Source organism: Agelaius phoeniceus, chromosome 30 (genome assembly GCF_051311805.1).
Source record: "Agelaius phoeniceus isolate bAgePho1 chromosome 30, bAgePho1.hap1, whole genome shotgun sequence".
In the NCBI taxonomy this organism is placed as follows: Eukaryota; Metazoa; Chordata; class Aves; order Passeriformes; family Icteridae; genus Agelaius; species Agelaius phoeniceus.
In genome coordinates this window covers 4772767-4783921 of record NC_135294.1, presented here as the reverse complement: position 1 = coordinate 4783921, position 11155 = coordinate 4772767, and the positions used below count along the sequence as shown (strand labels likewise).

General features: G+C 52.3%; 2 protein-coding genes across 5 annotated transcripts in view; both read right to left on the bottom strand.

The window, feature by feature from the left end:
- Positions 1-1127: 1127 nt before the first annotated feature.
- Positions 1128-5493, bottom strand: LOC129131566 (uncharacterized). The gene is made up of 3 exons (XM_077191780.1): positions 4673-5493; positions 2530-2643; positions 1128-1628 (listed from the first exon to the last, which is right to left on the bottom strand). The coding sequence occupies exons 1-3, from the start codon at positions 4728-4730 to the stop codon at positions 1417-1419; spliced, it is 384 nt and encodes a 127-aa protein (XP_077047895.1). The 5' UTR covers positions 4731-5493; the 3' UTR covers positions 1128-1416.
- Positions 5494-5645: 152 nt separating this feature from the next.
- Positions 5646-11155, bottom strand: part of TACC1 (transforming acidic coiled-coil containing protein 1) — a 36279-nt gene continuing 30769 nt past the window's right edge. For 3 of the 4 annotated variants that reach the window (XM_077191779.1, XM_077191778.1, XM_054650603.2), the window contains 3 exons: positions 10858-10964; positions 10116-10236; positions 8642-9028 (listed from right to left, as the gene is read on the bottom strand). In XM_077191779.1, the coding sequence (XP_077047894.1) occupies positions 8960-9028; positions 10116-10236; positions 10858-10964 (297 nt within the window). In that variant the 3' untranslated portion in view covers positions 8642-8959. Of the gene's footprint in view, positions 8242-8641; positions 9029-10115; positions 10237-10857; positions 10965-11155 lie in introns of those variants that run through there. The other variant, XR_013185627.1, reaches the window with a different exon arrangement.

Genomic DNA, 11155 nt, shown 5'->3' with positions numbered 1-11155 from the left:
GCCTTCTCCCGGCATCCTGGAGGTCCCGAGCCCTCCCTCTCTCCCCTTCCCTCCCTTTGCAAACACGAAACTGTTTCAGGGTTTTCGCAGCGAGGCTCCTCTCGCAGCCCCTGTGTCCCGTCGGAGCCCACAGGGCAGCGCTGCGTTCCGGGCACGGTCACACGGCAGCGACTGCTCTCACAGCGCTGCTCTCCCTTCGTTCCGAGAGCCTGGCAGCTCTCCCAGGCTCTCCAATGCGTTTTTGTGCTGTGATATGTGTGGGGGTGCAAGCCCCTGGCGCTCACTGAGATACCCCAACAGCAGATGAGGGAAGCCCGGGGCAGGGAACGTCTCTGCCACGGGATCTTTGGAGATTCCACCAGCAGCCAGAGCTCCGTAGCCGTGATATTTCCTGAAAAATCCTTTCCTTAGGATTTATTCCCCTGAGAAGCTGAGAGGCCTCAGGAGCAAAATGTAAGCAATGGTTATCTGCTGCTGTGGAATGCAACACGTGCATCTGGGATTGGGCTCATGTGGTTGTTTCTAATTAATAGCCAATCACAGTCCAGCTGGCTCGGACTCTCTATTATTCATTCTTTCTTTTTCTATTCTTAGCCAGCCTTCTGATGAAATCCTTTCTTCTATTCTTTTAGTATAGTTTTAATGTAATATATATATCATAAAATAATAAATCAAGCCCTCTGAAACATGGAGTCAGATCCTCATCTCTTCCCTCATCCAAGAACCCCTGTGAACACGGTCACTTCTCCCCCATGTCTCTCTCCACAGCCTCAGGTTGCAGAGAGCAGCCCAAAAACGTCTCTGTTGGACCAGCAGGGAGGGAATCCCTGCCTAGCAAAGCCCTCTGGGGTGGCAGCAGGAGCCAAACTGTCGCAGACATCTTTTTATGAAAATCCTTTTCTTGGGATTTTTTCCTCCTGAGGAGCTGAGAGGCCTCAGGAACAAAATGTAAGCAATGGTTATCTGCTGCTGTGGAATGCAACAGGTGCATCTGGGATTTGGCTCATGTGGTTGTTTCTGATTAATGGCCAATCACAGCCCAGCTGGCTCGGACTCTCTATTATTCAGTCCTTCTTTTTCTATTCTTAGCTACCCTTCTGATGAAATCCTTTCTTCTATTCTTTTACAGTACAGTTTTAATGTAATATATATATCATAAAATAATAAATCAGCCTTCTGAAACATGGAGTCAGATCCTCATCCCTTCCCTCATCTGAAAACCCCTGTGAACACCATCACACACCGAACCAGCTCCATTCCGTGCTTTCTCTCGCGGTTTTGCTTTCCCTGGCAAGCAGAGGCTGCGGACGCGGTTCTCTCTCTCTCTCTCTCACAGCGTTTATTGGACCGGCGGCGCTGGGACCCTCCCTTGGAGCATCCCGCCCGTCCCTAGGCTAGAGCAGGAGCAGCGGGAGCTCAGAGCCAGCCCAGCAGCATGGTCCCGGCCAGGGCCGTGGCCAGGAGCCCGCCGGGGGGAGGCCGGGCCGTTCCCCCGCCGTTCCGGGAGCCCCGAGCCGCCGGCCCGTTGCAGTCGTCGCTGAAGCAGCAGCGCACGGTGGCCCCGCCGGAGCCGCCGCGCCGAGCCTGGTCACAGAAGGATTTGTAGGAGCAGGATTTAATGATGCTGTCTGCAAGGAAAGGCGCGGGGACAGAGGGTCAGGGACTGCCGGGAACCCGGCTTAGAGTGGCACAGGAGAAGGAACCCCTCAGTGCAGCGTGGAATGAACGCATCTCCCTCCTGCGCCGCCTCGTGTCCCCCTGCTTCTCCTCACCCTCTGGTTCTCAGCCCCTCTGATCCTCTCCAAGACCCTCTGATCCCCTTCAAGACCCTCTGATCCCCTCCAGGACCCTCTTGTTCCCTCCAAGACCCTCTGGTCCCCTTCAAGACCCTCTGATCCCCTCCAGGACCCTCTTGTTCCCTCCAAGACCCTCTGGCCCCCTCCAAGACCTTCTGGCCCCCTTCAAGATCCTCTGGCCCCCTTCAGGATTCTCTGGTCCCTCCAAGACCCTCTGGTCCCCTTCAAAATTCTCTGGGCCTGTCCAAGACCCTCTGACCCCCTTCAAGATCCTCTGGTCCCGTCCAAGACCCTCTGGTCCCCTCCAAGACCCTCTGATCCCCTCCAAGACCTTCTGGTCCCTTCCAAGACCCTCTTGTTCCCTCCAAGACCCTCTGGTCCCCTTCAAGATTCTCTGGGCCCATCCAAGACCATCTGGTCCCCTTCAAGACCCTCTTGTTCCCTCCAAGACCTTCTGGCCCCCTTCAAGACCCTCTGGTCCCCTTCAAGACCCTCTTGTTCCCTCCAAGACCCTCTGCCCCCCTTCAAGATTCTCTGGCCCCCTCCAAAATCCACTTCCAGACCCTCTGGCCCTCTCCAAGATCCTCTGCCCCCCTTCAAGACCCTCTGATCCCCTCCAACACCCTCTGGCCCTCTCCAAGACCCTCTTGTTCCTTCCAAGACCCTCTGGTCCCCTCTGAGACCCTCTGGTGCTCCCCCCTTTCCCCCCAGGCCCCCCAGCCCAGGGGCTCACTGGGTGCAGTGATGGTGGAGCAGGCGTCGGCGTACTGGGGGCAGCTGTGGGATCCCTGCTGGTTGCAGTCGTTCTCGTTGGATGCCACGCATTTGTGGCATTTCAGAGCTTTGCCTGGGTGAAGATGAGGAGGAGGAGGAGTGGGGGTGAGAGCCATGCACCATCCCAGAGCCCCCAACAATCCCACACTGGTGACCCCTAACCTGTGACTGGGGGGTCACAGGTGAGGGTTGGCACCAGACAGAGCCAAGCCACGAGCAGGAGCTACCATACCATAGCAGGATGCAGGATGGGGCACCTATGCACAAATTTTAATTTAAAATTTATTCATTTATAATTATTATTATTATAATAATTAATTTTAAAAATCCGTCCACAAAAATTAATGCAAAACTCCTCCAAGTGTGACTCAAAACGATGAGAGCTGAACCTGGCAGGTGAGCTCTGCCAAGTCCTTGCCCTGCAAAGACTCCCTGAGAGTCCTGGAATTCCTTTCATGGTAAAAACAGGTAGACATAACATTTAAAAACTATCCTAGATCTTTGTCTTCTTGTGCCAGATTTCATTTTAATAATTTTTTTTTTGGGGTGGGGGAGAGAAGGGAGAATCCATCCAACCTGTGGGAGCAGCTCCCTGTAATCAGGAAATTCAGCCTGGGGGACAAGGAGGGCGACAGGCAGATGCAGGAGGGACAAACCATCTCCAGATTGTCCTTTAAGGAGCCCACAGGCAGGTTAGAGAGCAGCCAGCCCTGTGACCCCTCAAATCATACACACACCCCAGAAAAACCCGGACCTGAAGATGCTGCTCCTGCCTGAAATGAGGGAATTTTTGATTTTGACGGGGCTGGATGAGGCAGCGCTGGGGCTGGAGCTGACAGAGCAGAGCCCTCTCGTGGCAGCGGGGCCGGAGCTCCCACCTCCATCCCAGGGAGAAAACCCGGAATGGTGGGGCCAAAACTGGGATTTCATGGGCTCAGGGGCCCGTAAACACCTTCCATTAACCCACAACGACCCAGCCTCTGCTGCTGGGCTGTGTTTGTGTCACCTTCACTGTTCCTCACTGCCTCTCATCTGCCCTGAGCTAAAAGTACAGTCGTGTTCTGTCGCTATGATATTTTTTGATAAAAAATCTTCTTTGCCCAGGATTTTTCTCCTGAGAATGTAGACAATAATTATCTGATTGTTTGGAATGTGGTTTGGAGGTTGCTCACCAACAGCTGCATCTTTGATTGGTTCCATGTGAATTGTTTTAATTTAATGACCAATCCCAGTCCAGCCGTGTCAGACTCTCTGGTCAGTCACAGGTTTTTATTGTTCATTCTTTTCTAGCCTGCTGATGTCTCCTCTCTTTCTTTAGTATAGTTTTAGTATATAATTTCCATAATGTAATGTAACATTATAATATGATATGCATATGATATGAATATACTATAATATAATAAGAATCTAATATGATATTCATATAATGGGATATGATGAGATATAATATAATGTAATATAATGTAATATAATATAGTAAATATAATATAATTATAATATAGTATAAAATGATAATATAATATAATATAATATAATTAATATAATATAATTAATATAATATAATATAATATAATTAATATAATATAATATAGTATAATATAATATAATATAATCAGCCCTCTGAGAACATGGAGTTAAATTCTCATCTCTCACCTCATCCTGGGGACCTCACAACACAACAATGTTCATCTTGCCTTGGTCCAAAGACCCTGAAACACTCCAGAGCTGCCCCAATTCCATGGCATTGCTCTGAGCAGTGCAGCCACCCCCCTTTTACCACATCTTTTTTTGTGATTATGCCTTGAAGGAACCAAATTTTAGCAGGCAAACACAGCTTTAAACAAGAGAAGCTGCAGGGTTTTGGCTCAGGAGCCCCCATCAGAGGCTCTGTGGTCCCTGCTGGGCACAGCATGCCCAGGCTCTGTGCCAGTGGCACAGGGGGCTTCTCTTGGTGCCACTCAGAGGAGAAATCCACCCTCCCTACCCCCCAAAACATCATTTTCCTGCAGGAAAACGGCAGCAGCACGGGGCAGGGCACAGGGACAGGAGCAGCTACAGGGATTTACCCCACCTCGTGCTGCCCAGAGCCAAGGGACACTTACTTCCTCCAGCCAGGGATGTGACCAGGGCCAGGGCCAGCAGGGTCTTCATGGCAGGCATCCTCAGCAGTGTGCAGGGTGGGCTGTGGAGCTGCTGTTTTGTCTTAAGGTCTTACAGCTAATCTGCTTGGGTGAGTGCATCAGGGGCTGGGCTAATGCCATCTTAGCTGGGGGCACAGGACACAGCTCCCCAAGGACATGGGCTGGGTGGTGGCACCACACTGGTGCTGTGGGTGCTCCATGTCCTGCTCTGGAAACCTTCTCTGGACACAGAACCTCGGGGTGGCTTTCAAAGGTCTCGATCAGGCCCAGCTGCTCCATCAGAGAACAGCCCCTTTCTTGTCACAAGTTGGAGAAAACCCCCCTAGATTTTCCAACCCACCAAAGGAGAAGTGCAAGAGAACAGCAGAAAACCCCTGGGAGCCCGGTGGAACCATTCCCCAGGCTCCAGCAGGATTTAGCCAAGGGCACAGAAGGGTTGTCAGGGTCAGTGCAGGGATTAGGACAAGGATTCTCCTGCCTGGCATCCTGCTGCTGCCTCAGCTTTTCCTGCTGCCTGAGCTCACTGCCATGGCTTAGGATCATCACAGTGTGCTGGGAGCCACGGGGCCAGAAAAGTCACCCCAGGTCTGAATCTCAGAGCTCAGAAATGCAGATTGCAGGAACAGATGATAACTGTGCTTATTTGAAACCACATTAAACCACATTAATAAAGACAAGTCAGAAAACAGCCCATGCTTAGGACCATCACAGTGTGCTGGGAGCCACAGGGCCAGAAAAGTCATCCCAGGTCTGAATCTCAGAGCTCAGAAATGCAGATTGCAGGAACAGATGATAACTGTGCTTATTTGAAACCAAATAATAATCATATAAACCACATTAATAAAGACAAGGCAGAATGCAGCCCATCCTGGAAAGTAAAACCAAACCAACTCCTCCCAAAACTCTTCACCAACCTCACAAACACCAAGAAAGCTTTCAAGAGTGATAAACACAGTTTTTACTCAGGCAATGAAACATGGAAAAAAAATATATTAGTAATCATTATAATAATCTCATTTGTGTGAGTATAACTCTTACAAATATTTACCTGACATATAAAAGGGAAATTATCATACATATAAAACCAATGGCAATGGCAGTTACACACATGGCTGGAAGCAGAGGGGTGGGAGCCAATGCAGAGGAAGTTCCTGCCTGGGGGAGGCCACACTGGAGGGACAGGGGAGGGGCTCAGTAGTTGGGGGTCACTGGTTGGCACTTGGTTACAGACAGATCTGCTGGCAAACACACACTGCAAACAGCAACACGGCAGCAGGGGCAGGGCCTGCCGCTGCCACAAGGGCATTTAAAGCCTACTGCAAGGAACAGAGGACAAACACACACCCAGCTGTGACAGCACACACAGGGACCTGCCACTCCCTGTGCCATTCCCTGTGCCATTCCCTGTGCCATTCCCTGTGCCAGTCCCTGTGCCATTCCCTGTGCCAGTCCCTGTGCCATTCCCTGACACCACCCCAGCACCTGGAGGTGCAGCCACGCTGCCCGCTGGCAAACACCTTCTGTTTTACATCACCACAGCCATGATGCATGTATTTATATCCACATCTGGAGCTATAACCATATTATAGTTAATAAATCATTCCTTAGGAATCTTCTTTGCCCAGGCTGGGGTGCACGGGAGGGGTGAGGGGAGGTGGCACAGCAGGACTGGGTGGCCCTGGGGACAGGAGGGATGGAGGGCTGTGTCCTGTGGGGCACCACAGTGCAGCCCTGCTTGCAGACAGCCCACAGTGACTGCTGTGTGCAGCTCAGGGCTCTGGGGAAGCGGTGAAATCTCAATTTCTGCAATGATCCATCAGCTCCAAGGGTCAGAAACACGCCCCAAGCAGAGACTGACCTCACCTTGAGCCAGGACTGCACATGAGGATCACAGCCCTGAGCAAAGCAGAGGGCTGGGGGCTGCCACAGCCCTGCAGCAGCCTCACACCACACTGTGGGTGCTGCTGGGGGCAGGCAGGGCAGTGCCCCAGGGCCCCAAAGCAGACAGCAGCCCTGCAGCAGCCTGTCAGCAGCTCTGAGGGTGATGCAATGCTGCACTCTGCTTCCTCAAGAGAAAAAAGCCACCTGCCCCAGAAATCTCAGCGTCTCAGGGGTTTGCTTTACCTGCACAGACTCCCAAAGGGGAACAGAAATAGTCCTTGTGGATCATAGGATTGAAGCTTTATCACCAGCCCAGGAAGGGACATGTGGGGAGGTCAAGGGGGTTAAAAAGAAAGGGGGGGAAAAGGGTTTTTCTTTTCATTCAACTGTGCAAAGGGTGAATATCCAGCACAAGCAATGGGTGCACTGCTTGGAGTGGTGTCAGCCACTGGCTTCTGTGACCAGTCTGTCACTGGGAGAACTGGGGGCATGGAGAACAAGGAGGAACGTGGAGAACTGGGGAGCTGTGTGCTGGGGCAGGCTGCTGACACCTTTGCTAAAGTGTAGAATAAACTCTCTATATATTATATAACTAATAAAATATAATCAAGTGTATGGCTCTGGCTTAAACAGGTGTTTGCTCTGCATGCTCTGACATGGGGAATTAGAAAATAGAAGGAAAAGAGCTCAATTCTGTTACAAAAAGGTAGCAGCAAAAAGGTTTGTGAAAGTGTTCAACAGGCTGGGCAGGAAACAGTCCAAACTGCAAATATTTCCCTTATTTCACACCTATCCATTCAAGGCAGAGAATCCTCCACCACTGCAGCTACTGCAGCACCCACGAGGCACATCAGGGTTCAGTTCCTTCCTCCTGCAGCCTCTGAAAGGGGGCCCTGGTCTCAGCATGGCTCAGGGAGTCACAGGCAGGGCCCTGCAGGGGCCAGGGCACAGGGAGGGAGGATGGACAGGCAGTCCCAGCTCTCCAGAACCAGCCCCTGCTTCTCAAACACCTCTTGGTGCAGAAACCTCCTGCCTGCCCTGCCCTGCACTCTCCCTGGAGAGGGCTGAAGGTGCTGCAGGTTCTGTGGCTGCTCTGGGGGGAACCAGTTGTGCCTGACTGGAAGGAGTGTGAGCAGAGAGCCCAAGTGCCCATAAATGCTCATAAAGTGCACGAATGCAGAGATGTCAGCTCCCTTCCTCTGAGGCTGGCACAGCCAGGGACAGGGAGAGGCTGTGCTGTGCTTCACCCACAAACCAGAGACCAGCCAAACCCAGTGCAGGAGCCAGCAGGTCCCCCCTGCCATCCCTCACATCCCAGGGCAGGACCCACCAGTGGCTGGACCTGTTCTGCTGAGCCCATGAGGACAATCAGTGACAAGAGAGTGCAGTGGGGACACAGCTAGAGCCAGCCCAACCGAGGGGGACAGAGCCCAGGGCGTCACCTCCCACCTGAGAGGTGCAGAGGGACAGGGCAGCACACCCTGGGAGGAACACACAGAATTCCCAGGCTGAGCTCAGGATGATTCCCAGGCTGAGCCCAGGACGATGCCCAGGCTGAGCTCAGGATGATGCCCAGGATTCTCAGGCTCAGCCCAGGATGATGCCCAGGCTGAGCCCAGGATGATGCCCAGGATGATGCCCAGGCTGAGCTCAGGATGATGCCCAGGCTGAGCCCAGGATGATGCCCAGGATTCTCAGGCTCAGCCCAGGATGATTCCCAGGCTGAGCTCAGGATGATTCCCAGGCTGAGCTCAGGATGATTCCCAGGCTGAGCCCAGGACTCTCAGGCTGAGCCCAGGATGATGCCCAGGCTGAACCCAGGATGAGCCCAGGATGATTCCCAGGCTGAGCCCAGGATTCTCAGGCTGAGCCCAGGCTGAGCTCAGGAGGATTCCCAGGCTGAGCCCAGGATGATGCCCAGGCTCAGCCCAAGCTGAGCTCAGGATGATTCCCAGGCTGAGCCCAGGATGATTCCCAGGATTCCCAGGCTGAGCTCAGGATGATGCCCAGGCTGAGCCCAAGCTGAGCCCAGGATGATGCCCAAGCTGAGCCCAGGATGATGCCCAGGCTGAGCCCAGGATGATGCCCAAGCTGAGCCCAGGATGATGCCCAGGCTCAGCCCAGGATGATGCCCAGGCTGAGCCCAGGCTGAGCCCAGGCTGACTGCAGGGATCCCAGCCTGGAGCTGTGGGAAGCAGACAGGGACAGTGAGGGGAGCAGCCCTGCTCAGGAGCCACAGGTCTGGCAGCCAAGGGGCAGCTGGACACGAGAGCTTTCCTGCAGGGAACCCAGGGCTAAGGCAAGGTGCTCAAGGTCACAGGAGAAGCAGCCAAGTGCAGAGTGCTGGGCGAGCAGGGGGTGCTGAGCTCAGTCTGACTTTCCCAGTTTCGCTATCAGCTCGTCGCAGATCTTGGTCAGCTCCTCAATCTCCTGGTTCTGGAAGAAAAGCACATCTTGGGGACCAACAGCAGGGCCCATCTGGCATCAAGCACGTGTGGGAAAGGGCAGCCAGGTCCTATATGTGACCCTGAAACAGCTCCTCTGAGCATCCAGGCTTTGTGTGGAGCCCTGTGCTCACCCCTCCTCATTCCAGATCTGCAGCAAGCCAGCCCCAGCCCACACCTCTGCAAACAGGCACACATAAGCCAGCAATGCCCATTCTGCCCCAAAAACATCCAAACCAACCCCCCAAAACACAAAAAACCCCCCAAAAAAGTCCCAGAAACCAAACCCACAAAACACCTTCTGGACCAAAAATCCACCTCTGGCATCAACAGGATGCTCAGGGCAGAACAGGAACTCCTCATCCCAGTCAGACCTGCAGAGATCTGCAGTAAGCCAGCAAACAGGCCCACACCTCTGCAAACAGGCCCACATAAGCCAGCAATGCCCATTCTGCCCCAAAAACATCCAAACCAACCCCACAAAACACAAAAAAAATCCCTAAAATATACCAAAAACCAAACACCTTCTGGACCAAAAACCTGGATGCCAAACCACAGAAAAACAAAAAAAAAATCCCAAAAATCTGGATGCCAGAACACAAAAAAAACCCCAAAAAAAGTCCCAAAAACCAAACGCTTTCTGGACCAAAAACCTGGATGCCAAACCACAGAAAAACAAACAAAAATCCCAAAAATCTAGATGCCAGAATACAAAAAAACAAAAAAAAAAATCCCAAAAACCAAACACCTTCTGGACCAAAAACCTGGATGCCAAACCACAGAAAAACAAAAAAAAATCCCAAAAATCTAGATGCCAGAACACAAAAAAAAACCCAAAAAATCCCAAAACCAAACACCTTCTGGACCAAAAACCTGGATGCCAAACCACAGAAAAACAAACAAAAATCCCAAAAATCTAGATGCCAGAACACAAAAAAACAACAAAAAAAAAAATCCCAAAAACCAAACACCTTCTGGACCAAAGATCTGGAGGACACCTCTGGCATCAAGAGGATGCTCAGGGCAGCAGCAGGAGCTGCCTGCAGGGCTGCAGGGAGGCAGGGGCAGGTGTGTGGTACCTTCTGCTGCAGGGTTCTCTCCAGGGACTCCACCTTCATCTGCTCCTTGCGCAGCCCCGCGTGCAGCGCCGCGCTCTCCGCCTTGGCCTTGGTGCGCACCTGGGCGATCTCCTCATTGGCTCTGGGGGACACAGGGGGCCAGGGGCTGCTCAGGGGGCACCACTGCTGCCTTGTGACGCCAGGGTTTACCTCAGAACCCCGGCTCCCTCTCCTGATAACTCCCTCCCAGGTGTGCCAGTCACCTGTCCCTTCCCTTTCCGGGCCCCTCCCAGCACTGTCTGTCAGCCCTGGAATTCTAGAAGGGTGGCAAGATGTGGGTTGGTGTTCCCATCTGCACGCACATTACCACCATAAAATAAAGTGTGAAGCTCTGCTCCTTCAGGGCCAAGCTAAACCCCCTCACCACCCACCCCACTCAGGGTTATCCTGCTCATCAGCTGGGCCCCAGGGCTGCACAGCTCCCCTCCTGTACCACAAACACGAGCGCTCGGACAGATGGGAACTCGGTTAAGTGGCCAGAAATAGACTGTGCACCTCAGGTTCTCCATTAAAAAATAAATAAGCAGAGATCAGAGAGTGCATTCAGGGATTTGCTCTGCCTTGCTTAGAGACACTTGAGCCTGAGGTTGTAAAATGCAGCTTTTCACATCATTCAGCTCCTGCCTTCCAGCCTCTGGAGAGCAAATGAAGCTGCCTCCCTACAAGGTCTGGAAGCACCCAGCAATCTCATGCATGACCTTACTTGTCTAATTTTTCTTCTGCGTGGACCTTCAGGGCCTGATACCGCTGCTCTTCCTGCTTGACACGGGTCAGATAATCTTGAGCACATTTCTTCAGAGCTTCTTCATTCTGGAAAAGTAAGTAAATCCATCTGCAATGGGACTGGGCACAAAGACATTGCTCTGACAGGATGATAGATATTGCTCTGAGTGTAAGAAAAAAGGTTTTTAACAAACCCAATTTCTGCTTTACACTCAGCAGCATAGAAATATGGAGTGTGACAGCCCAGGAGCCCTGTGGCCAAGGACCAGAGCTGCAGG

Coding starts and splice junctions, on each gene's coding strand:
- LOC129131566 (XM_077191780.1), bottom strand. CDS start 4,730: ATGCCTGCCATGAAGACCCTGCTGGCCCTGGCCCTGGTCACATCCCTG. Junction 2,644..4,672: donor CACATCCCTGGCTGGAGGAA/GTAAGTGTCCCT, acceptor ATCTTCACCCAG/GCAAAGCTCTGAAATGCCAC. Junction 1,629..2,529: donor CTCCACCATCACTGCACCCA/GTGAGCCCCTGG, acceptor CTTTCCTTGCAG/ACAGCATCATTAAATCCTGC.